Source organism: Apodemus sylvaticus, chromosome 3 (assembly GCF_947179515.1).
Source record: "Apodemus sylvaticus chromosome 3, mApoSyl1.1, whole genome shotgun sequence".
NCBI classification, from domain to species: Eukaryota; Metazoa; Chordata; class Mammalia; order Rodentia; family Muridae; genus Apodemus; species Apodemus sylvaticus.
Genome location: NC_067474.1, coordinates 11,630,886 through 11,658,249, shown reverse-complemented (window position 1 = coordinate 11,658,249; position 27,364 = coordinate 11,630,886). Strand labels below are relative to the sequence as shown.

General features: G+C 45.1%; 1 protein-coding gene across 3 annotated transcripts; it reads left to right on the top strand.

Moving 5' to 3' along the window:
* Positions 1–234: 234 nt before the first annotated feature.
* Adhfe1 (alcohol dehydrogenase iron containing 1) lies at positions 235–27,364 on the top strand. Of its 3 annotated transcripts, XM_052175982.1 has the most exons (14): positions 242–406; positions 2,254–2,291; positions 3,920–3,966; positions 5,220–5,273; positions 5,507–5,661; positions 5,806–6,002; positions 7,695–7,772; positions 9,394–9,499; positions 10,438–10,590; positions 13,365–13,463; positions 16,659–16,737; positions 16,966–17,062; positions 19,448–19,605; positions 26,320–27,364. In XM_052175982.1, exons 1-14 carry the CDS (start codon positions 348–350, stop codon positions 26,401–26,403), a joined length of 1,404 nt encoding a protein of 467 aa, XP_052031942.1. In that variant the 5' UTR covers positions 242–347; the 3' UTR covers positions 26,404–27,364. The 3 variants fall into 3 exon arrangements, 2 of the variants coding, with proteins under 2 accessions (XP_052031942.1, XP_052031944.1); XR_007976957.1 differs by lacking the exon at positions 16,966–17,062 and having other exon boundaries at positions 235–406; positions 26,320–26,415; XM_052175984.1 differs by lacking the exons at positions 242–406; positions 2,254–2,291; positions 3,920–3,966 and having other exon boundaries at positions 5,222–5,304.

Genomic DNA, 27,364 nt, shown 5'->3' with positions numbered 1-27,364 from the left:
CTAAGTACCCATGAGAACTTTCTCAAAACCAAGCTGTTGGCAGCTAAAAGTAACCTCTAGCCCAGTTCCCAACTGCAAGCAACAGGCCTTTCAAAGATTTGCTTTGGAATTTTGGTTGGTCCGGTTTGGGGGCCTGTGTTTGTTTGTTTGTTTGTTTGTTTTAAGTTTGCGAAGGACCCTGTGGGGTTCTTGCCATTGAGATAATTTCAGAGTTGGCTGAAAAATGAGCCAAGGCTGGGTCAGGTGACCTTGCCGAGTGCGTTGGAGGCAGTCCTCCTCCCGGAGTCCAGCGGTGCCCGATTGGCTGACAGTGGGGGTGGAGCAGCCTGCGAACCCCGAGAACTGCCATGGCCGCAGCTGCACGCGCTCGCATCACACACTTGCTGAGGCACCTGCAAAGCTCAGCGTGAGTACAGGCTGCGCCAGCGATGCCTCGGGGCTTAGCAGCCCCTGCGTTGCCAAGCTGGGCAGGCGATTATAACCGGGATACTTCCAGAGTTCAGGAAAGCCACAGTATGCCCAGGCCGTGCAGGGCATGTTATGGTAGGACGGATGGTGCAGTGTGGCCCGGCTACCGTTAAGGAGATGTTCTCAGAAGCTAGCCTGCACCCACAGTGAGGCAAGTAGTGTAGCCTTTGGTGTCCTTGCTGCGATAATTAACATCGAAGTAACACGTGTATGGAGTCTATGTGCAGAAACTGCTCTCTTCTGAGAGAACAACAGCGAAAGGCCGAAGAGCATGGGCGGCTTTAGGATCCAATAAGGGGACAGGCACCTGTCGCAAGTCTCAGCAGATGGGGTGTAAACGGGAAAGACCACATAGAGAGAGTTACCCTCCCTGCCCTGGGTCCTTCCAGAAAGGCTGGGTGTGTGAGTAGTGGGTGTGAAGGCCAGAGTCAGCCAGGGAAATGGAAGCTGCTGCCGTGAGCTGGGGAGGGGACAGCCGGGCGCTGGAGAGGAGGGAGCGGTGTGGTTCCAGGACCCAGCATGGAGTCCGGGCAGGCCTTCTAGGACGCAGTAAGGCCTGCACAACAACTGTCGGAGCAGAAAAATGTAGACCCAGGGGAGAACCAAAGGATGAGCAAAGTGATGCAGACGTGAATCACTGATAGGATAGGAAGGATAGTGAGGAAATCAACCCAGGGAGACATCCTCAAGGCAAGGGTGAGCTGGGCTTGAACCTCAGCTAAGGGCTAGAAATGAGTTAGTTAGCCTTTAGAATTTACAGTAACATGAATGGGTGGGGAGAGGCAGCCATATTCCCGGCATTGGTTTCAGATGTCTTTCTTCCCCCGGCTTCTCTTGTCCTTAGAAGTTAATGCAGGGCGTGTTTGGTAAGAAAAACCGAGTAAGCCTGGGCCTGGGCCTGGGCCTGGCCTGTTCTCCTGGTGGAAGCAGGCGGCCGCTAGGTGGCAGCCTTGCCTTAGGTTTTTTTTCTTGATCTCAAGACATTCTAAGATCCTGAGAGTCACCGAGTAACCAACCACCTTTTCCTCCCTTTACCTTTTCCCTCCCTGGGTCTTTTAATTCCAGACTTGAGTTTTGGCGCGTTCGAGAGGCGGCTTTGCAGTCAAGCATTTGCCGCCACCCCGCTGTGGCAAGGTCCTCCGAGCCAGAAAGAGAAACAAATGAAAAGTAGAAACTGAAGGGGGGGGGGGGGCTGTCCAAAAAATAGCCCATGGGCAGGGAAGGGAGGGAAGTTTCCAGAAAAAAAACAAAACCGTGGGAAGTGCATGGGTGAAAGGATTCAGGAAGGAGATTGTGCCAGGTGTCCCTGCTGGACACGGGACCAGCTCTGGGGCTGAGGGGGGTCGGTGCAGGGAGGATGCAGTGGTGGATGTGAGTAGCTGATCTATCTGGAAGGCCAGTGCTCTGAGAGCTGGAGGCTAGTGCAGAACCAGTCTGAAGACAAGCCTTGAGGATGTGGGAGAATTATGTAGAATGTCCTCAGGGTTTCGAGCTGGGTGAAGAACCACTTGGTTGAGTCACAGCTCCTGACCTGTGAGGGCTGGAGCCTCACAACCCAGGCGTGCGCCCTCAGCGTGCTCCTCGGAGCTGCCCACGGGCCTTGGCTCAGCAGAGCCTCGTGAAGGGAGCTTGTGGGTGCTGAAGGGCACCCGGGCTGGATTTTGTCTTTGGCCTTATCCTTGGGTTTTTGTTGCTGCACTCTGCAACCTCAGGGCCAGAATGTCGTGTGTGAGTTACTTCAAGGCTTCTCACTTTGGGTTTTCCTGTTTGCTTTCTTTTCCCTAGATGTCAGTGCCCAACTCATTCTCACACGTACTCCCAAGGTAATAATACATTTTGAATTTTTACATCAGCTTCAGTTTTGCTTTCTCCAGCTGGCATTTGGGTAAAGTGTGGGAAAGAGACTTGAAAGGCCTGCTTGAGGCGTGAAAACAGCGGCCTCTCACTGGGGACTGGTGAGACGCGGCTCCAACCGTGCAATGGTGAGCACCATGTAGGGGCTGTGAACTGAACCCAGGTCCTCTGGAGGCAGAGCAAGCAAGCACTCTAAACCACTGAGCCATCTTTTCAGCCCCATAATATTTTCCAAAACTGAAAACACACATGACATTTTAAGGATGTTTAGGGTCTTGAGGAACAAGTCTTTTGAGGTTTAAAAAAAAAAAAAAAAACACTCTAAAAGCTAAAGTAAGGTGATTGCTAGAAGAAAAAAATCTTGTTCCTATCCATTTTTGAAATATCCAATTTCCTTATAATTAAAAATAATAACAAAAGTCTTTGGCTCCCACCTTCCTGACCCCGACTGACTCCGTGGTCCATAAAGTTCGATGTAGCTTCACCATGTCACATGATTGACACAGAAGCTGATTTTCTTCTTGGAAAGAGGTAAGCTATAAACACAGGCAGGAAAGGAAAGGTCAACCAGTGTGTGCTCCTGAGCAGTGGCTGAGGAGGAGGAGTCTAAAGGTCAGAAGAAGCGGTTCACCCTCAGGGCGGATGGGATCTCTAACCACCAGCCATGAGGTGGAGCCGGCCTTACAGCCCCGGGGAAAACAGGCACAATTTTGTTTTCACCCTTTTTGGTCTAATCTTTTTTTTTTTTTTTTTTTTTTTGGCTTTTTTCTACTTGGGGAATGACAGAAAGAAAGATAAATTATGATGATGATGATGATGTCGTCGAAGATAATGATGTCATCTTTGTTGTCGTCATCTAGTTCTGGTCTCTTTTTCTTTAATAGCAAAAAAATTGGTGGTGTGAATTATTCTGTTGACTTTTCCTTTATCTTGTGGCTGACCAGAACTGGTTATTGAGAAGTAGATTAAAAACAAAGATGGACGGGGTGGGGGAAGTGGCTCAGTGGTTAAGAGCACTAGCTATTCTTCCAAGAACCTACATTCAATTCCCCCGGGACCCCCATGGCAACTCACAACCGTCTGTGATTCCAGTTCTAGGGGAATCAGACACTCACAGACACACATGCTGGCTGACCACCAGTGTACATAAAATAAAAACAAATAAATTACTTTTTAAAAGAAAGATAAGGGCCCAAGGAGATGGTCAACCTGGTAAGGGCACTTAACTATACAAGCCCGACGGCCTGAGTTGAATCCCAGAATATTCATGAAGGTTCACCAACTCCATATACTTGACCTCTGACCTCCATGTGCATGCTCCAGGCACACAAAACAATAATAACTTTTTTAAGTATGAAATTCATTGATGGCCCCCTATTGCCCTGATATAACAACAGAAAGAAAAAAATCAGGTTTTAGTACGTTTTTGTAAATAGTGACCTATGTGTGGTATATACACACCGTAAAATGGCAAAAACATACACTTTTAGGTAAGATTTCAAGGAAGATGTTTAAGTTCAATGTGGTTTTATTTTCAAAAACAATATTTAGGTTTATCTTCTGATACATGATCTGATGGTTCTGTCTCTGCTTCTAGCCCCTGGAGTCTCCCCTTCAGGAAAAACAACAGATTACGCCTTTGAGGTAGGTTTCATTGATTCACTCTTTCTTTTATGGATGGCATGAAAAAAACGTACGTATTTGCTGAGGCATTCGTGTTCCATTTGAAATCTGTTGTTAGCTGATGGTCCCCGTCTCACTTTGATCTGGCTCTGTGCAGCAATGTGCATTGGGAAGATAGGGGAAGATAGGCAGAAAACAATAATGTTTAAAACGTCTTTCATATTAAAACGTGACAAACTCCCAGCTCTACATACTCCCAAATTATATGTTAAGCCTCTGAAAATATCTAACAAAAGAAGTCAAAGTAAAGTTTTGAAGCCAGAGTAAATGACCAACCATTCTGGTGCAATTTGCCATGCTAATTACATAATTACTTATAATTATTTGTTTAGCTCCTTGCCCCTCCTCAGTTAGGAATCATAAATTAGGTCACTGGGAGCCTTCTGCTAGCCCAAGCCCCGTCTGCAGGTACTCAGCCCCACATGATAGCTGACAGTTGAAAACTCTAATCCTGGTGGTTGCAAGGTCATTGGAGAGTAACAGAGATCCAGGCAACCCTGTTGGAACTGCTTAAATCCTCATTTAAGGAGTTATTAACCATTTAAGGAAGAAAAAAAGAAAAAGAAAAGAAAAGATCATGAATCAAACACGACATGATTGTTTGGTTTGTCCTTTGATTGAAAAGTGGCCGGTCCACGTTAGTGTGAAAGCTCCGCCTTTGCAGTAAAGCCCAGAAGACCATGCCTCTGTGTTAGTGACGGTGTCATCTGAGTGCAGCACAGGCCTCCAACAGAGCACCTCTGAGGTCTTGGTGGACAGGACACTGGATAGATGCACACGGGATCAGATAAATGGAGGGGCAGAACCACCGATGAGACACATGGGTCGGAAAGTAAAAACTGTTCATTCTGACCTGGGAACCAGGGGAAGCAGATATTCACTTTGATTGGGAACTAGGGCAAGCAGGCACTTGAAGCTAGGAGAACAAGCAAGAATTTAGTGTCTTTGGGAAAAGACAAATACAAAACTACAATAAGACTAGAGCCAAGGTTTGCTTAAAGGGGAGGGGAGGCCAAAAGGCAAGACCTGCGGAAGGCCGTTCTACAAAGCATGCTATATATTCTCTAAAGGACGTGCTACAGAGCATGCTATATATTCTCTAAAGGATGTGCTACAGAACATGCTATATATTCTCTAAACAATGAGGACTCAGGCATCTCAGAGGTTTAGAAATACACTGACCAACTCTAATACATAATTTGTTTTAATTTCAGATGGCTGTCTCAAATATTAGATATGGAGCAGGGGTTACAAAGGAAGTAGGCATGGCAAGTATTTGAGATGTCTGCAGCTTCAAAGGTGATATCCTGTAAACACACGTGTTAATAATCAAATCCTTTGTTCTTTTTTAATTATATATGTATATATGTAAATATATACATACATACATACATACATACATGTATTTCATGTCTTTATCCCCAAGTCCTTTGTGTTAAACTTGCCTAAAGGTGCTGCCGTGTTCAAGCCTAACTTCTGAACTCATTCTTATTATTTATAGGATCTACAGAACATGGGAGCTAAGAATGTTTGCTTGATGACAGACAAGAACCTCTCCCAGCTCCCTCCTGTACAAATAGTTATGGATTCCCTGTCAAAGAACGGCATCAGTTTTCAGGTTTATGATGACGTGAGGGTAGAACCTACAGATGGAAGGTAATGCCGTGGGCTTCTTGGTTACTTAAGCAGAAGCCAACAAAATGGCTGCCATCGAAGAGTCATCCCCGACCTTGTTTAACAGCGTGACAGTGTGGTTTTTGTTTTTTTAATATCGCATAATACAGCCTTTGTTTTCTTAAGCTTCATGGATGCGATTGAATTTGCCAAAAAGGGAGCCTTTGACGCCTATGTCGCTGTGGGCGGGGGCTCCACCATGGACACCTGTAAAGCGGCTAATCTGTATGCATCCAGCCCTCGCTCCGAGTTCCTTGATTATGTCAATGCCCCCATCGGCAAGGGGAAGCCAGTAACTGTGCCTCTTAAACCTCTGATCGCAGGTAAACACTGCCCGCTTGCTTCATTTTACAACTAGCAGAAAAGGCCACAGATGCCATGCCAGCTATTAATGTCGAAGTCTACATTTCCAGAACCTCTGATGTGTTCATTTTAAATCAGGGCACCTTTGGAGACCAAAATAGACAAGTTACTCATTTATAAATTCCGACCCTCATCATTGCACAGATAGACAGTTTGGATCAGTTAGAGGAAGTTTGGAATTTTAGGCCGTTGTGTCACCGTGTGGAGGGTGCAAAGATCCTCACTGACGGTTGGTAGGTCCCCGGTTGCCAGCCTTGTCTCCACATCCGTCTGCTTTGCCTTATTTCCCAGCCACCTCGAAGTTTGCAGAGAACATTTACTGTGTTTTCTCAGGGACTCAACCCTTTCTTCAGTATAATGTCTCTTCAGCTGACCTGGAGTTTTGCATTTTTCCCAGGACACGTGGCAAGCATGGATGTGTTATTTTGGATGACATCTGCTCCACAGCTGCCCAGGGCCCAAATCCTTATCAAAAGTAGCCTGAGTGTCCCACGGAGCACTTGAAGTTTTCTAGCCTTTCCTTTCCTTCCCTTTTAATTTCTATGGCTGTTAGCACACTGCTCACTACCTAGGAATAAGGAAACAGCCTCAACCTAAGTAGTCCCTGCCCCCTGCTTTTCTGCTCTATCATGAACGCCCACGGTAGGGACTTGAAGGAGTCGGTGGCAGATGAACTGCTCTGAGGTGAATGAGGACTCAGCAGGGAGAAGCAGAATTGCAGTCTGGCAAATGGAGCCCGCTGGTGAAACGGTGTCGGTACCACACAGAGAAGCGATTAGTAAAGTTTAAAAACTTGACAGAGCTACAAAACCACAGGGCCTAGCAAAACAGCTCGTTCCTGTGCCTGTTGCCAAGGGGGAATAAAGATGTCTTTTAGAGACAGGATGTGCAAGCGTTCCTACTGGAGGTGCTAGGCAACTTGATCTCGGGCTCTCGAGCCAGACTTCCCAGAGATCATCGCCACTAATATGGCAGACTTCCCACACTGGTATGATTGTCATGTACATATTAATACTGACATAGACATCAACTACAACAGAGTCATATATGCAACACAGATTGGTGTTAGTATAGATACAGACAGCATGTGAGTTAAATATGCATGCATGTTAACCATGCATGTACGTTCATTTATTCAATGTAAATTCATGAAATGCATTTTACATATACAGATAGCAGGCATATTAAATACTCATGCATGTTAACCATGCATACATGTTAATGCAGCCATGTATAGTATACAACCATGTTAATGCAGCATGTATATTATGTTAATACAGATATAGAAGCCAGGTAAATGTTAAATAGACCAATAGAACTCATGTTAAAATAGACAGATATGATATATTTTAAGCATGCATGTGCATTCAAACATCATAATGTATGTTAAACATATATATTATATATGTGTAGTTATATACATATGCATGGATGTAGATTGCATACATGCATTCTAATGTCACCACAGACATAGCATGCTGATGGGAACACTCACGGTGTGTTAACTCAAGCATGGACATCACATGAATCCTTCACAAAATATGTTACACAGACACAGGTGTCAGACTTTGCCCCTTGTTCTGAGATGGCGTTGAGGATCTCCACTGACGTCTGTTCAGACTCCTTCTAATACTGATATTGCTTTGTTCAAGTTCCCACGACCTCGGGGACCGGCAGTGAGACTACCGGGGTTGCCATTTTTGACTATGAACATCTGAAAGTAAAAACTGGTAAGAACTTTACTCCTAATTCTCTCACAGCCTTCTACCTCACTCCCTTGACCTTGGTACTGTTATTCAAAAATCAGGGAATTAAAGCAACTCAAGCACACATTTCTCTTCCCAAGAAGAAAATATATGAAAATAGGCTGGTGAGTTTCTTGTTGGCAGTTAACTGAAAAGCCTATCAAGATGCCGTGAATCTCCTTTTCACATACATTTTTAGTCATGAGCATGTATAAATGTATTCCATAGCTGTGGAATGCCTCTGGAGGCCAGAAGAAGCTGTCGGATCTCCTGGAGCTGGAGTTACAGGCAGTAGCGAGCCCCTTGACTCGTGCTGGAAATCGAACCTTGCTTCTCAGAACAAACAGTAATGTTCTTAGCCACAGAGCCATCTTCCCAGACCCCAATGCCATGAATCTTCCTTAACAGGCCATTCTCCTGCCCAGATCTCTTTGGCATTTTTTAACATTTTAAATCAATGTTATCGAAAGATGCTTGTATGTAACAAAATGCATAGTTTTCAAAGAGTCTGTTTGATGGATTTTAACAAATGCACATGGCAAATCAAGATCCTAGACATTCCATATCTCCACCCAGCCAGTCCCTCCGGCCCACCCTCTGTCTTCCGGCTTCTTAGGTATCTTGGTCCTACCTTCTCCTTGCCTGTGGTAGAAACAAGTTTGATTCAGTATACTGCTTCCAGTCTTTGTTGGCATTCAACTACACATTCAGAGTAGCTTCTTTATTTTTGTTAAATAATCCCTTGACATGGTTAACAGCAATAACAAGCAACTCTTAAGTTCCACCTTATGGTGTTTAAAAGGCTTATATACATATTTTCTCATTTTATCCTTATAGCTCCTGAGACAGGTGTTGTTGTAGTATGTATGAGTGTGTATGTAACCGCATGCATGTATGTGTGTCTGCATGTGTCTGCATGTGCATGTGGGGTGTGTGTGTGTATGTGTGTGTAGATGTGTTTATGGGTGTGGGTGGGTGTGCATGTGTGTGTAGGTGTGTATGTGTATGCGTGGGTATGGGTATGGGGGTGTGTGTACATGTGTGTGTATGTGTGTGTACGAGTGGTGTGTGTGTGTGTGTGTGTGTGTGTTTGTGTGTGTGTTTGTGTGTGTGTGTGTATGTGCGTGTATATGTGCGTGTGTGTGCATGTGTGTGGGTGTGGGGGTGTGGGTGTGCATGTGTATGGGTGTGGGGGGGGTATGTGTGTGCATGTGCATGTGGTATGCGTGTGTGTGAGTGTGTGTGTGTGTGTGTGTGTGTGTGTGTAGGGCCTAACTCCCAGTGGTTAAGTGACTTGTAACATAGCAAGGTGTAGAACAATCATCAGTGGTCTGCTGGTAAATAATATTTTGGAACTGAATGAGAAATAAGCTCTGGTTTGTAGTTCTTGTCAGTTTCTGTGTGGTCAGCACTGCCGGCTGGGCCAGTCACTTCTCCATGCAGCTGAAAGAACTACCTGAGATGACTTGTGGGATGGGGAATCAGCCCAGCACACCACCAGGTCACAGGTTCTGGCCCTAAGGAGCCTTCCACTACTTCTCACATCACTACATGAAAAGGAATCTTTTCTCACACTTTTGTTTTTAAGTAATGTCTTGTGTTTTAGGCATTGCCTCACGAGCCATCAAGCCCACCCTGGGGCTGGTCGACCCCCTGCACACTCTCCACATGCCTCGCCAGGTGGTTGCCAACAGTGGCTTCGACGTCCTCTGGTGAGTACCAGCGCCTCCTGGTACAGTCCTGGTAAGCCTGCACTGTGCAGCACAGCTCCCGTTGGCGGTCACCGTCCCCTTGCTGGGTGCAAATGTGAAGGCAGGAGATGTTGCTGATGGGACGTAGTCATCTTAGAGCCCACAGCCTGTCTCCAAAGAGGACACCCTAGACATCACCTGTGTCGGTGGAGTCACAGAGAAAGAAAGGATCGATTCAAGATGACATAAGGCATCTCCGGACCACACCACCTGCCTCTACAGCCACACAAACTAGGGAAGGCTCAGGGCTGCACCCAGGAGAGATCAGTCAAGGGGCTAGTGTCTCCAGGATGCACACCCACCATGTGTCTCCCAGCACCTCACAAAAATGGCCTCCTTGTAGCACTGCAGTGTGACACTCAGAGAGTGGGTGTCCAGTGCTTAGTAACTTGACCAGGCCCATATAGGCTCATGCGGTTTCATCTGTGATGTGTGTATCTACTGCAGACGTGTTCCTGAGCCAGACCATTAGTGCCGATCTCCTTTGAAGACCACCCAGGTCTTCCTTTCAGCAAGTCTCAAACCACCATAGTTCATCCACGTGTCACATTTTTGCTACAAAACACAAGGTGGTCCACTTAGGGCAGCATGACGCATAGGCAGTAGGCCACAGGCTCAGAGACAGCCCCTGTTCCAGTTGTTGGGGGACCCGCACGAAGTCCAAGCTGCTCATCTCCTACACATGTGCCGGGGGCCCAGGTCCAGCCTGTGCTCACTCTTTGGTGGGTAGTTCAGTCTCTGGGAGCCCCCGAGGGTCCGGGTTAGTTGGTCTTCCTTTGGGGGTCCCTCAGTCCTCCCTTATAAGGATTAGTTTTTGTTGTAAAAATAGTTATAAGAGCAAGCCTTGAAAGGGCGGAAAGAAGCGAAGCTCACTCTGTGATTTACACACTTCTCTTCAGCCACGCTCTGGAGTCATACACCGCCATTCCCTACAGCATGCGGAGCCCCTGCCCTTCCAATCCCATCCAACGACCGGCGTACCAGGGCAGCAACCCAATCAGCGACATCTGGGCAGTCCACGCACTGCGGATCGTCGCCAAATATCTGAAGAGGTATGTCAGCCTGGGGACAGAGAGATGGGACTCGCTCTCAGGTGACAAGCCTAATGCTAAATGGGCTGCTGACCAGATCAGTTACCTGTTTCCCCGGAAGAGATCCAAGGACAGGCAGGAGAAAACTGGAGCCCCTCGGTTCGCAAAGGCAAGAGTTTCAGAACCCAACAGAAGCTCCTAATGCATAAAAGGTACAGATAAAATTAAAGAAAGGTTTTCTCACTAACGACCCCAAAATAGCCAGGTGAACACCTGTAATTCCAGAACTTGGGAGTCTGACACAGGAGGGTTGCTATGCACCTGAGGGCCAGGCTGTGCTAGAGTTGACCAGGCTAACCAGGACGGCAAAGATTCAGCAGTGAAGCTGCCAGGAGGGGGATGTCTGTGAGCCTTGGCGGGAATGAGGAACACGCAGATGCTGGCTGGGTCATCTGTACCCTAAAAGCACACAGAAGCCACCCATTGAGAAAACTCACATGAATTAAAGGCAAGGAAAAAAGTATAGATACTCAGGAGACAGATCATGTAAAAGAGTTCCAGGGAGCCTCTGGAAGATTTAAGAACACAGATACAAACTGGGTATAGCCACACACAAGGAGACCCAGCCACCAGAGAGACTGAGGCACAGTGTGGGAATTTGACACCAGCCTGGGCAGGGTAACAAGACCTCAAATCTGAAAACAAAATATTTAATTAACTATTTTTATCTTTATTTATTTATTTGGTATTTTGAGACAGGGTTTCTCTGTGTAGCCCTGGCTGTCCTGGAACTTACCTTGTAGACCAGGCTGGCCTCAAACTAACAGATTGGCATGCCTCTGCCTCCCAAATTCCAGGTGGAGGTGGGGGGGCTAAAGGTGTGCACCACCACTGCCCAGCATAAGTTTCTTTATATAGAATCTATTTATTTTGGTTTTGTTTGTTTGTTTGTTTTTTAAGATAGGATTTCTTTATTTTCTTCTGTTAATTGACTATTTCTTTTTATTTTATGTGCATTGGTTTTTGCCTCTGTGTATATCTGTGTGAGGGTGTCGGAGCCCCTGCAACTGTGGCTATGGACAGTTGTGAGCTACAGTGGGGGTGCTGGGATTTGAACCTAGTTCCTCTAGAAGAGCAGCCAGTGCTGCTCTTAACCACTTAGCCATCTCTCTAGCTAAATATTTTAGACACTGACTAATCTTTAAAAAAAAATTTGTGAACTTCCTTCTCTTTTCTTTTTTTTTTTTTGTTTTTAGTTACTTCATTATATAACAAATTTATAAACTTGAAGTAGGCATTTTATTATATTTATAGTTACATTTTCAATACTTGTTTTTATTTTAATTTATTTACATTTCAAGTGTTATCCCCTTACCTGGTTTCCCGCTCTCCTGAAAAGCCCCTCTCCTATTCCCCCTCCCCATGCTTTTATGAGGGTGTTCCTCCACCCACCCACTCCCACCTCCCTGCCCTCAATTCTCCTATACTGGGGCATCTGTCAAACCTTCATAGGACCGAGGACCTCTCCTCCCATTGATGCCTGACAAGGCCGTCCTCTGCTGCATATGCAGCCAGAGCCATGTGTACTCCTTGGTCCCTGGGAGCTCTGGGGGGTCTGGTTGGTTGATATTGTTGTTCTTCCTTATGGGGTTGCAAACCCCTTCAGCTCCTTCAGTCCTTTCTCTAACTCCTCCACTGGGACCCCACACTCAGTGCAGTGGTTGGCTGCGAGCATCTGCCTCTGTATTTGTAAGGCTCTGGCAGGGCCAGAGGAGACAGCTATATCAGGCTCCTTTCAGCAAGTCTTTCTTAGCATCCACAATAGTGTCAGAGTTTGGTGACTGTATCTGGGATGAATCCCCAGTGGGACAATCTCTGGATGGTCTTTCCTTCACCTACAGCCACTTGATCTTTGACAAAGGAGCTAAAACCATCCAGTAGAAAAAAGACAGCATTTTAAACAAATGGTACTGGTTCAACTGGTGGTCAACTTGTAGAAGAATGCAAATCGATCCGTTCTTATCTCCCCGCACAAAGCCCAAGTCCAAGTGGATCAAGGACCTCTACATAAAACCAGAAACACTGAATCTAATAGAAGAGAAAGTGGGGGAAAAGCCTCGAACACATGGGCCCAGGGAAAAAGTTCCTGAACAGAACACCAATGGCTTATGCTGTAAGATCAAGAATCAACAAATGGGACCTCATTAAAAATTGCTAAGGTTCTGTAAGGCAAAGGACACCATCAATAGGACAAATGGCAATCCTTAAACTTTTTAAAGAATACAAATATATAGGTACACACATTTACAGTCATTATTTGTGAGAGGCCAAATGGGAAGAGGTTCCCGAAACAGCAAAAACATGCAGTGCAGTTTGGATCAGCATCACAGAGAGGAAGGTGACCCGGCCGGCTTAACCTGCGGTGGCCTCAGGTGACAGGGTGCGCTCTGAGAATGTGTTCTCCCTGAGTCCATCCATTGACAAATGAAGACTGAGTGAGCCCCAGGTCACCTCCCCAGAGCAGCACTCAAGGTGCAAGGTCAGGGCTCTGCCTTCCTGGCATCTTCCCATGGGTTGAGCAGCTGACAGAGTATTTATTATGTCCTCAGTGAAACCGTTGATGAGAAACATACGTTTGCCTTCCATTTTCACTTAGAAGACAAGGGGTTGTCTGGGTAACCTGCCGACTTTTTCTTCCTACTGACGGACGCTGCCTTGCCTTTCCCTGAGGCAGCTCTTCATTCAGAAGGAAACACCAGTGCTGGTGTGTGGCTCCACCCTTATCTAATCCACAGGGCTGTCAGAAACCCCGACGATCTGGAAGCAAGGTCTAATATGCACTTGGCAAGCGCTTTTGCCGGCATTGGCTTCGGAAATGCTGGTGTTCATCTGTGGTGAGTGAGCGTGCAATTCATCTTCTTAACTCGGGCCTCTGCTTCTGAGTTTTAATATATGTGATTCAGGACAAGTGGAAAATTTTAAATATGCTATGCAAAAAAGAAATCTAAGATTCCAAAAACATTTTCTTAATTTGAATTAGTTTATTGGGTCATGGGTTTCTTATAATAGCTTTTAAAATGCAATTTATGTACTATACAGTCTGCTCATTTAAGACATGTAATTCAATGGTTTTTACTCTGTGCACAAAGTCCTGTTACCGTTAGTTTTAGAACATTTTATTACCCCCAGTTTAAAAGAAAAATAAGATATCCCACATCCTCAGCTACTGTTCACCAATGCCCACATGAGCTCAGAGACCACTGAACAACTTTAGCTCTCTGTGGGATTCTCTATTTCGGGTGTGTCACAGACATGATATCGACATAAAGTCACATGATCCTCTGTGCCTGCTGTGCTTTCTCTAGATACTGTTAGAACCTTCAGTTCACTCATGCAGGGGCACCTCAGATCTTTTTATTGCCAAATAACATCCTATTGTATGGAGATACCACATTCGATTTGACCTAATATCAGTTGGTAGACATGTGTGGGTACTGATAATGCTCTGTACAAGTATTTGTGTGCACATTTTTATTTCTTTTATCTGATACAAATGAATGGAATTTCCAAATCTATGATAATTTTGTATTATTATTATTCATTTTTTTTTTTTAGAAACTACCACTCTTCTTTAGTTTTAACACCATTTTTTTTTCATTCACAGCAGTGCTGGATGAGGGTTCCCATGCCTCTGCGTCTTGCTATGTATTGTGATTTGTAAAATCTCAAGTGCAGGATCTTTCCTTAACGTTCATATACAACAGAGGAAGGAGCAGTCAGAATCTCCATTTATATCCCCAAATCAATCTTTGACTGAAACTTTATTGTCTAGGACCTTGAAATTAAAAAAAAAAAAATTAAAAAAACAGAATGTTGAGAATTAAGAGTAGTGCTATGTTAGGGTGCAGGGCAGCGGCGAGCATCGCGTTCTGTGCCACGGGAGGGTGAATTTATTATACCAAAAACTAGCAAACAAAATGTGCTAGAGCCTGAAGAGATTCATCCCCCTTAGCCCACTATTTCACTTTTAAGAATCTAGCCTAAGTAATATTCATGGTATGTACAACGGGTTTCCTTATAAAGATGTTCACTCAAGTGTAATTTATAATTGAAAATTTCGGATGCATGTTTGATTTCCAATAGTTAATACTCAACTGTAGTACTTAAAGAATAAAATAAAGTCATGTTTAAGGCAGATTAATATAGAAAAGTGTTTACAACACCAGACATTTTTAAAGATTTATTTATTTATATTTTGAATTTTTTTATTTATATCTAAGTACACTGAAGCTGTCTTCAGTCACACCAGAAAAGAGCATCAGATCTCGTTATGGATGGTTGTGAGCCACCATGTGGTTGCTGGGATTTGAACTCAGAACCTTTGGGAGAGCAGTCAGCGCTCTTACCCACTGAGCCATCTCTCTAGCCTGAGACTCAGTCTTAAAACAAATAAAGAATCTTAGGCTACAAAAGCAGTATACAGGGGCAGGAGAGATGGCTCAGTAGTTTGGAGATCATCAGCTGCTCTTCCAAATGACCCAGGTTCAATTCTCAGCACCCATGTGGTGTCTACTGCTCCTGGAACTGAAGTTCCAGGTGATCAAATGCCACCTTCTGACCTCCCAGGGCACTTATGCATGGGGCACACAGACTACATGCAGGCAAAACACACAAACACATACAGTGGAAAACAAATCTTGAAATTATGTTCAATATGATCATAAATTAAATATGCATAAAATGGCCAGAAGGAAAGAAACTGTGAATAGTTTTTATTTTGTACAAAGAACATAGACAACTATTAAAAACAATTGAAATTTTGGGACCTAGAGAGGTGGCCTAGCACTTAAGAGCACTGGCCACTCTTCAAAAGGTCTTGAGTTCAATTCCCAGCAACCACATGGTAGCTCACAGCCACCTATAATGGGATCTATATACATGCATACAGACAGAACACTCATACATGAATAAATTTTTAAAAATTAAAAAAAATGAAAATTTAAGTATTGCTAGAGAGTTGCCTTTGAAAGCTACATGAATCCTAACACTACTTGAAAGCATACTAATCAATAATTTTCTGATTCCAAGAGAGATAAAGTACATTCTAAAGTACCCAATAACTCAGGGAAGCAGTAGCTTCCAATTTATCTCATGCAAGGTGTCTGAAAACATTTGGATAAATATTAATGTAATTCATCAAAATACTTCCTTTCATGAGATCTTTTGCTGAATATGCTTGCAACCTTCCAATAGTCTATTTTATAAGAATGAGACCATTTCGCTCACATTAGCATTTCATTTGTACAATATTAATTGTGAATAGTATATATTAACTTGTTGCAATGTTCTGAACCATCTATTAAACTACAATGTTTTCCTATTTGTTCAATGTAAACAGTTCAAGAGGATATAAAGTTTCTATTTTCTGGTAAAAGCAAAACCCACTGTGAGCTGGAGACTGGCTCAATGGGTAGGGTGTTTCTGCGCAAGCATGAGGATCTGATTTTGGATCCCAGCACTCACATAAAAGTCTGAAGCTGGGCATGGATGGCCACAGTTGCCTATAGTCCAAGCACTATGAGATGCTGCCAGCCTAGCTCTAGATTCAGAACCCTGTCTCAGGACAGGGATAAAGCAAAGCAAGAATAATATAGCAAGACACCCATATCCTCTCCTGCCCTGTGCTTGCAAAGGCAAGATGCAGGCAAATAAAAGGCAGTTAAATAGGACTGATTAACCGAGCTTCTCGGGGTAGACTAGTTCTTTATAGTTCAGCACCGTTAATATACAGCGCTTGAAACAATCTGTTGATTATTTGCAGAATAGATCGCTAGCAGGTCTAGTTTGCATATTATACAATGCATAAAACTCTTTGGTCACTGGAGTCTGATCATTTCAGAGGTTTTGTTAGTGAATCCAATAAACTTGGAGTGTGTCACAGTGCATTCCCTGCATCCAAGAAGCACACCATGTAGAACCCTGTCAGTAACCATACGGTCCAGAGATGTGAGGGACACTCCTGCAACACTATCCATGTTACTGATTCTAGCATCTGTGTGTCAACAAAAGATTTTCTTTTTCTTTTCCAGCCATGGAATGTCTTACCCCATTTCAGGTTTAGTGAAGACATATAAAGCCAAGGAATACAATGTGGATCACCCTCTGGTGGTAAAAAATATTTAATAATAAATTACTCAATAATAATAATAAATTAGCTCTTATAATTATCCCAATTTCTGTAAGTATATTTGTCAGCGGGTGTGGGGATGGAACCCTGGCTGGAACCCACCCTGCTGCCAAGCTGCACCCAGCCCACCCTGAGAGTTCTTGACTGCTCACAGTACTAGTCATGCAGAGTGCTGAGGACGAACCGCCGATGTGTGCATCTCTCCACAGCCTCATGGCCTTTCTGTGGTGCTCACCTCTCCTGCAGTGTTCACCTTCACAGCCCAGATGTTTCCAGAGCGGCACCTGGAGACAGCAGAGATATTAGGTGTGAACCTTTACCCTGGCTCTGTGGGCCTCCAAGGTGGGGCATTCCCCAGGGATGAGAACAAAAGCGTTCACGGTGCAGTCACTCAGTGATAAAAGGACAGTGACTTGCCCGAAGCCCCGGACAGCACTTAAATGCCATAATTTTAGCCTTCTAAGGCTCCGTAAGTAAGCAGACCTAAGACTGACCCTATTAAGTGTGACCTATCGCTCTTTGCTCTGCGCTTGCTTCTTGAGAAAGTACTGCTTGGCACACAGCTAATGCCCTCTCTGACTTCTGCTGTGCAGTCACTCATAAAACTAATCAAGAAAGCAACAGTGACCTCTCAGTCACAGAGAAGCCTAACAGTAAACTAAAGCGATTGCAAACGCGCAACCGGCTTGGCATACTGTCGAATAAGTAATCTCTCTCCTAAGATGCCCACTGTGCCTTTTGATGCTTACAGAAATAAAACTATATTCTGGAGTAGGAGGTTAAGAAAACAAAAACAAGAACAATCTAGGTGTTTTTCTGAAACAAGAAGTCTCTTATTTTTTAGGTGACTTGAGAACCCGATTTACTTGTAGACCATCTTATCCCCCTACTTGGGTTTACGGTGGGAAGAGAAAGACCGTACCGAAAGCCCTTCATTATCCTCTTGCAGCTTGAGCCGTTAGAAAGATTACTCCCAAGGAGGCAGGAATGACCGCAGACATCCTCCCATGGGGCTGCTGCCCTGGCCCGCCCTCACACACCAGCCCTTTGTGTGAGCCCCGGGGCTCCAGGTGCTGTGCGGCGAATGTTAATGTCAGAAGCCAAGACGTGGAGCCAAGCCGGCTTCAGTTTGCACTGTGTACTGTGGGAACACGTTGGCAGTGAGACCAGGGCCTGCATCCCTTCTCCCTTTAGGGAGGGGAATCGCGGCCATGCTGGGACATAGCTCTGGCCTCTGTAGATATACGGGTGGTAGAAATTGGGGGAAGGGGTCCTAAACGGTAGACTAGATCTACTGTAAATGGGAAAAAAATCGTAGTGACCATGTTCCAGGCAGCACAGACATTGCCAGAAGACAGATCTCCTGTTAACGTGGCAGAAGAACCCAGCAGTTTTTCCTAACTGCTTAGAGACTCCAGTCCCACATCGCCGGTCAAGTATGTTAAGTCTCTATGAAATCTTGGCTTTTTCTTAGCGATCCCAGGTTATATTCTTTCCTGTCGCCTGCTTTTTGTTATTTTTTCTAAAAGTGCACCATAAGGAAGCCTGGGTGTCTGCACCGTGTGTTCTGTGGCAACCTTCCCGCGGTCGTAAAACTGTAACCCCATATCCTGCCATGCCTCTCACCTAATCCGCTCTCAGCTGCTGCCAGGCATTGCAGACGCGTCTGCCAAGCCTGGAGCACCCCTCTCCCTGTTGCTCCCATCTGGCCGTACCTGATTCTGTCTACTTTGTCCTGGAACTAGAGAGGCTCTGACCCTCACAGAAGGAAGAGGCATCAATCTGACTGCAGCGAGGAAGGGCCTCCTCTCCCTCGTAGGCCTTCATACCTCGTCCAAGGCTACCTTCATTTGCAGAATGCTAGCCTTGTGGGCAGCACAGGTGTGCCCCTTAGATAGATGATTGACAGGCCTAAGTACGGACTGGAAAAGCTGTCCCCTTCGCCTGGGCATTTGAACACTATCCTACCCAAGAACAGAACTCCATGACCCTTGCAGACTGGCATCTCTGTTATCGTTTGTGCTGTGAATCATTAAACTTCTGTCCTTACAAATCTCCAAACCTTGGCAACCTTCTTCACATGGTCAACTTCACAGGAAGCACTATTCCTTGAGCCCATGGTCTTTGTTGTGCCCAGCTGCCACTGAGACCTTTATTAAGAGGGACATCCCCTGACCTTTAGCAACGTAGTCCAATTTTTTTAAGGTACAAAGAGGAAACCCTTTCCCTAATCACATGTAACAGAGTTTTGCCATCTTAGTTCTGTATCCTTACCTAAAAGTGTTTGCAGGAGCCTTGTGTTGCTGCTAAAGAAGACATTGAATGTACACACCTCTAGGGGTCAGTAAATGCCAAGCCTTGAAAGCCAAATAAGCTATGCCCCCCTACAAATGTGCCATCCCTGAATCCTAGTGCCAGTGTCGTCCCCGGCCTCTATTCAGTACCTCCTTTCTTGGCTCTGTCATTCTGCTCCCCCACCATACAAAGGGTGAACAGGGTTGTCCTAAAGAACTAATGGCATCTGAGCCTGTCATCCGTGGGCCGCTGACTACAGAGACATCTTAGGAAACCCTAGTAGTGCCCAGTGTTTGGAGGTGGCATTGGGTACAAATTACATGTTCAGCTGATATTGTGACTGAGCTATATCTGGAAGCTACTCCCCTCTCTTCATAGTCTGAACTTTTCTTCTAGGAGCCAATATCCGCACCGCCAAGACTCAAGATGCTGGGCCTGTGTTGGCAGATGCCCTCCGAAAATTCCTATTTGACCTAAATGTTGAGGACGGCCTCGCTGCTCTTGGTTATTCCAAGGATGACATTCCTTCACTGGTAAAAGGAACACTGCCCCAGGTAAGATTCACAGCAAGGCCTTCATGCCCGCTAAACACAGAGCCGGAAGGGACCAACGCCCAGTGTGCTGGTGACCTCACAGCGTCCCTCACAGCCGCGAGAGAACCCACAGTACAAAGGCAGCCTGGCCCCTGTGCCTCTTCACTCCTCCGTAAAAGTGTGGCAAAACTGAAAGGGTCCTTTATGAAAACTTCAAGATGCAAACTGCCAAAGTGACTTGAGCTGTGGAAACCTCAGCCTTCCTTTCCCACATTTCTGCTGTCTAAGGAGTTTCCCCACCCCTCCCGTAAGACAGTGAGCGGGGCCCTTTCAAAAGGACCACTGATGCTACTATTTTCCACTATAAAACATCAGAGATTCCTGCTGTTCTATAGAAGGCAGCATAGCTTTAATGTTGAAACTGTGGCAGCTTTGCATTTGAATTATTTGGGGGGACATTGTGTATTTCACACAATCTGTGTCCTTCTGTGCCTTATGTCACTTGTTTAAACTTTGCTAAAGAATGTGAACTAAATTATCCCCACTTATAAAGTAGAATCATTACAGATGTAAAACTCCCCTTCCCAAGAACCTCGTAAAGATGTGATCTGTTTAGAGCTCTCTGGAGCTAGTACACCAGATCAGAAGGGGCCAAGACCCTGATACTGCTATTTACTATAAAGTAGGGACCTCAGATCCTTGAGCACCGATTTAGTTAGTGGCCCATACCATGCCTACCACACCCAGTGCTCTCCCCAGTCCTCCTAGTCAATATGGACAAGCGGGAAAGCAGAGATCACAGTGTACACACACACACACACACACACACACATGCACACAACACTGAGACAGCACACAGCTAGAATATCCGCTCAGGCAGGACCTTGCTTACCACAAACAGTGGTACCCTTTCCTTACCCAACTCCAGGAAAGCAAGAACTCAAGCTAGCCCCTCCTTCCCCACACCGTCACTGTACAGACCGTTGCTAACCTCATCATTCACAGAAGACATTTGTACAGATTGAGCTCACAGCTTGATATATCTACAGAAGCATGTGGGAATAGCAATGAACCAAGTACTCTGAGTTAGTGGGGGGGGGGGGGGGGGGGGGAGTAAAGTGGAAAGCAAAACTTAGGTTCCTGGGGAGGTAGACTTTCCAACTTGTAAGAAAATCATCAGCTCCCACACCTAGTCCATGGCTTCTCAGTGTACTGGTGAAATACGGCCCATGGGCTAATTGTTTCCCTGACTTAGATTCAAGCCCAGTAGATCCAGTTTTATCTATCGGTGTACATGAGTGAGAAACCCAAGTGTTTTAAGATGTAGCATAGTAGCTATGCCAACCCACAAATCTATAGTTCTAATGTGTTGAGCCAAAGTTGAGCCGTGGTAGTGACCGTTCAAGCCTCCTCAGGAAGGCGGGCACCTGTTTTACCCCTCTGTCCTCTGCCCCGCCCAGCACAGGCTAATAGACACATCAAGTGAGCTTGTGTCTGCAGCTTCTCCTAAAACTTCTGTCCAGGTGAGCGAGTGACTTGGTGGCAGTGGCTGCAGGTGTGTCCTAAGACTGGGTGAAGCAAAGACAGACACGAAAGCCTGGCCACACACTCCACAGACCTAGTGGCCACATGATCTCAATGTGGTTTCTGGTTTCATATCATTTTCTCAGGGATACTGTCTTTTCTGAAGTTTATCCCAGGACTGTGTTTAAGAATATGAATTTCTTAGGCCAGTAAGGTGATTCATCAGGTGAAGGTACCTGCGGCTAAGCCAGTTCAGTTCCTGGGACCCACATGGTAGAGAAAACTGACTCTCACAAGTTGTCCTCTGCCCACCTTGTACCATGGTGCACACATATACATACAATAAATACTATTGCAGTTTCTTAAGAATTCAACCTTACTAAGCTGTTACGGGAGCTCGGAAGAAAGCAGTGTTAAAGACAGAAGCAGACGACGGAGGCCTGGCTTGTGGAGTGCCACAGGGAAGATTGAGAGTCCCTCAAAGATGATATATTTATGTGTTTTTGTGTTAACTCCACTGTCGCTATCTTCAGACACACCAGAAGAGGGCATGGGATTCCATCACAGATGCCACCATGTGGGTGCCGGGAATTGAACTCAAGACCTCTGGAAAAGCAGTCAGTGTTCTTAACCACTGAGCCATCTCTCCAGCCCCTGGTTGATATTTTAAATTAAGACTCTGTGGTTTCTGGTCAGCTGGGACCGAATGCTCTGCTGTGATTCACAATAGACCAGCAGCATTGATGTGAACCTTGGCTTCATGGAAATAATGGATTCTGGTTAGCTCGAGCTGAAAGATCAACTGTGATTAATCAGAAGCTGGCACCGTCAGGGGAGTATTTCCTGAGAACCAGCACACAGAAGCTGTGGTCCAGAGGGGGCCAAGGCTGCATCTCAAGATGGTAGCCAAACTTGTGTGTGGTAAGAGTCTCCCGCAAGGTACTGGTGTTGGCAGCATGATAGCAAGCCAGTAAACAGTATTCCTCCATGGCCTCTGCTTCAGATCCTGCCTCCAGGTTCCTGCCCCGACTTCCCTCAGCGATAGACTGTGACCTGGGGAACTGTTGTGATGAAATTAGCCTTTCCATCCCCACACGACACAACGACAGAAAGCCCTCACTAGAACAGAAATAAGCTGCAGATGAAGAACTGGTATAGGGGGGTTTGGTTTGGTTTGGTTTGGTTTGGTTTGGTTTTTGGCAGCAGGGAACATTTTACAGGAATGTCATGGCAACCTCAGAATTTTACACATACAGTAGGCCAATCTTCGCTCATTAATAGTTACCAGATTTAATGTTGTAGGATTAGGATAAACTGGTCCCTGCAAAGAGCCTTGCCAGAACGTTATTTTTATATAGTTCTTTTTGATAAAGGCTCTTTTTTACTCGGCAGCCAGTGGTTGGTTTTCTCTAGCAGGAGCCAGGGAGGCCAGTGTGTCCTTAAGCAGACACCACAGCTTCTGCCAGTGGCAGATAATGGCGGCCCCGCACACAGCCTTCCAACTGCATGGCCCAGCTGCAGGAGTAGGCCAGAACAAGCTCATCTTCAGAGAGAGACTTTGGAAACCTCTGGAAAGAACCATTTTGCATTTCAAAACAAAACACTTCCTCACTGGGGAGAGCTGTCTGCCCAAGTGAGCACTCCCACACTTGGTAGACGGACCAGCTGAAATGCTGTTATTTTACGGATGTGCTAAAGAGAAGTATTTACTTCAGTGCCCATATCAATCAGTTGTTCTTTGGTCTTCTTGTCTGTAAATAATAGCACATTGCTCAACACATCTTCCTTCTGAGCTGATTTGGCACAGGATCAGATACATTGTTTCCATCTGTGTTTGTGCAATCACTGGGGTTGGAAATGTCAGAAAGAAAGGTAGGCTAGGCTTGAGCTCAGCTGCTCCCGAACGTCCAGAACTGCCTCTCCAAAGATGAACGGACGGATCATGGCCAAAGGCTGAGCTCGGCAGAGGACTCCTGTGGTATAATAAACTGTGGTGGGAGCCAGTACCTTCACCTCCCATTATAGCACACACTGAGATCCAGCTTTTCTTTTCAAGATAAACTAGATTAGATTAGATTAGATTAGATTAAATTAGATAGATACATTCGTACATTGATACATAGCCAGATAGAGATAGAGTGATTGATTATAATGGTATGTAGATAGGATAGACAATAGATACATAGATGATAAAATGATTGATGAATGACTATTAACAAGATCTGACAGAATATAAATTTTTGCCCTTTGTATTCATCAACATTTCCTCCCACTTTCTCCAAGATGGCATCCATCCTTCTCATTTTTATTTTTTAATTGTAGTAAAGTCATATTAATGTGGCATTTTAATAACTTTTATGTGTATAATACAATGCTATTTGGCACATCCATAGCACTATATAGTATCCATTACCCACTGTAGAACTTTTTTTAAGTATCCCAAATAGCTCTACATCCACGAAACAACATATGCCCTGTTGTCTTTCTCACAGCCCGTAGTAACTTGGGATCTATTTCCCATCTCTGAAAGTGTCAAGCACCTGGAATCATGCACCGTGCTTCTGTGGCTGGCGTAATGTGTTGACCAGGTGGTAGCATGTGTCAGAATTCTGTTCCGGTTTAAGGATAAGTAACATTTCTTTGTGTAGATAGACCACATTTTGTTTACCATTTCATGCGTGTGTTAGAACACACATTGTTCCCACCTCTGGCTGTTCTGAATGCTGGTGCACAAGTGCATGCTAGCACCCCATCCTTCAGTTTTTTGGAAGAACTAGTTATTTTGTATGATAATCATATTATTTATTTGGATTTGTTTGAGGCAGGATCTCACTATGTAGCCCAGGCTTGCCCTGACCCCCACTTCAAGTCATCAGGAAGCTGGGATTTCCAGTGAGTGCCACCACTCTCAGCCCAGTTTTTAACTTCCTAATGCTCTGGTAACTTTCCATAGAGCCTACACCACTTACATTTCTATTCACAACACGAAGGGTTCTGGTCCTCTTCATCTTCTCCAGCACTGGTTAGCTTCCATTGTTTTTATAATGGCCATCCCAGTGGTGTGGAGAGGGTTAGATTTGCACACACACACACCCCAAAGGCTAAGAATCCCCACCACCTCCTTCCATGCATACTGGCCATTCATGTATTTTTCTTTAGAGAAAATGTTTTCAAGTCTTTTGCTGATTTTTGGGTTGATCCATTTGGTATTTTGCTCTTGTGCTCTAAGAGTGATTTTTTATATTTTGGACATCAGCACATATACTGTTTGTATATTCCTTCAAGTGTTTTAGGGCTAATACCTGGAGCTTGACCACCTTCTGAAGCAGGCAACAGGCATCTGCAAGTGACATAAGAGGTTTAGATGTGATCACTGGTGGGATGGGAGGCCCGAGGAGGTGGAGAGAAACCCTGTGGGGACAATGTGGGGGGAACTCCAGGGAGGGCAGTCAGGTGACTTGTGCGACATTCCCAACCCAGACATGGCAACTAGACAAGGATGAAGAGATGGGCTAAAATCTAAATGGGATGGTGGATCAGGGTACGGTGGTGTGACCTGTAACCCCAGCACTTAGGAAGCAGGGCAGAGGCATCAGCAGTACAAGCCGGTGCTGAACAGTGAGTTTGAAGCCAGTCGGGGCTACATAGAGTCTGCCTCGATCAAACAATGGGGAGCGTGAGGCAGCGGGAGATGGGGCTCCGAGAAACAGAGCTGGGTTAGGGAGACATCAGACATCATGATATGTGGGGACTGAATCTCACGGATCCCAAGATGGCCTCAAATGTCCTTTGTAACTGACGCTTGAATTGCTGGCCTACCTGCCTCTCCTGTGCTGTGGGAGCCACCATTCCTAGTTTCTGTTGTACTGGAGAGAGAAGCCGGGGCTTCTTGCTTGCCAGGCAAGTAAGCTACCAACTTGAGTCATGTGGCAGCGCCATGATTTTGTTCTTATCGCAAAGGGAAATTATCCAGAGCTTATAAACCCCCACTGCTGTGGGGAATGGAGATCTGGCTGCTGTCAAGAGAATAACCACTAGGAGGCGATGGTGGAGCAAAAATGGAAACAGCAGCTCTCTGGTACCTCAGAGATTGTGGTGCAAGGGGTTGTAATTCATCTTGAAAGTGGGCCAAACTGATAGACTGAACTGGCAGATCAAGGAACCTGTGTGCAAAGATATCCGTGAGGCTGGGCAGCCAGCAGTCCGTCCTGCATATGTGACCTCTCAGACGCCATTATCCCCTCTCCCTAACACCTTCATTAACTCAGCAGCCAACTGTTGACAATTCATTTACAGTACGTTAAGCACCACGATGAGTCCGACCAGAGCACGAGACACACAAGGGCCTCTCTGCACCTGTGCTAGCACAGCCAATGGGGCAGACACCAAGCACCTGCTTATCACAAGAAACTAGGCCAAATGACCCATGAAAATGGAACCCGCAAGATGTCATGTTTCTCCCTTTCATCTGGGTGCCAGATAGCCATTGTCTTTTAGTCCCTTGTTTCAGAAGGATCATGGAGCCAACGAGAGAACATGTAGCCACAGGATGTTGACATCACCAACTCCACCCATAAAGATCACTGGAGACATTAAGCAAACCACTAAACTAGCCTGGAAAAGTAAATATAAAACTTTGGTCAATAGGAGGGAAGCGGATTCCTTGTTGTGTATAGCCTAAACAGTTATGTCCTACAGAAAGTTCTCTTGGATGCATCTGAACACCAAGCGGTGAAGAACGTGGTCTTGAGTTATTTTTCTTAGCCACACTGTACTGTCCTTACCAGGGACGAGACTCTGTACAGGGACAGTTGTTGACTGGCCCAGTTTGATAAGTGTGGGGGATGGTTTGTTTCTGTACATCTGAGCAGAAGACCAGGGCTGATGGCTTCCCAAAGCCTCATGAGAAAGAAGCAGTGCTTGATAAACCTGGGCTGGGAGTTAGGCCAAGCCACACAAGGACCTGGGGCAGAAAGTTTCTTTGCTCATCTGTTTTTTGAGCCAGAATCTTTCTATACATCCCAGGCTGGCCTTGAACTCATGACTCCCCTGGCCCTGCCTCTCAAGTGCTGGGTCATAGGAATGTGCCAAGACACCGAGCTATTTCTAGAGGATATTTAAAATATCTAGTCGTTGCTAATTCACATAACCACATAGCATTGACAAACTCATTGCCCAGCCCTGAATAACTCCTTTTATTTACTGTTTCAGGAAAGGGTCACAAAGCTTGCGCCCCGTGCCCAGTCAGAAGAGGATTTGTCTGCTTTGTTTGAAGCATCAATGAAACTGTACTGATTAACGCGTTAGTGGAAAGAATCACCATTGGCCCTTGCAACAGAAGTTACAAACAGCAGAAGTTGATCGGGGTTGGCCTTTGTTGTCTTATCACCACACTTAATTCACCTGTTTCTGATTTAAAGGTGATGTGATTTGAATGTTGATCCTTTGGGGGATTCCTTGGTTCTCATTACATAAAAACCCATGGGCTTTATCTGCCACTAGCATAAGTTGTGGTGTTTGGTTAAGGACACTGACCCATGGTGTCAGTGTTCCTGCACCAAACCCCATCAAATACATAAATATGCCTATGTCCAAACACTGCATGTCTAGAAATTTACCCTGAAGAAATACTAGCATTAGTGTGCAAAAAAATAATGCATATTAGGATGCACACATGGAAGTTTCTGACAGTATTTTTGGATAGTAAAAATTAAAAGAATCTAAATATTCATTACTAAATGAATCCTAATATAGTAAATGACAGAATATGGTGGTATTATTAATAAAAATGAAGTAAAACTCTTGAAAATACATCTGTTTCATAAAAGATGGTGGCAGGGAACAAGTGGCAGAAAAGTCATATAAAGAGGAGTTTGACTTAGCTTTTCAACTGTGTGTGAGTGTGTTTATATAGAGAAAAAAGTGCACATCAAAATATTAAAATATACCAGAGAAGTGAAATCAGGGGTATAATAAATTAAGGAAAAAATGTGCATTGGGTATTTTATGCTTTCCATTTTTTTAAGGTGCTGAAATTAGAATCCAGGGTCTTGCACACATTAAGCAAGTGCTCTACCTCAGCTCTGCGGTTCAAGGTAGAGTCACACTGTGTATCTTCAGTTTAAGGCTGGCCTTAAACTCTCCACATGGCCAGATCTGGTCTTGAATTTGGGGTTCTTCTGCCTCGGTCTCCCCAGCACTGGGATTATAAATGTGCACCATACCTGGGCTGCTCTCTCATCTTGTATTTTATACA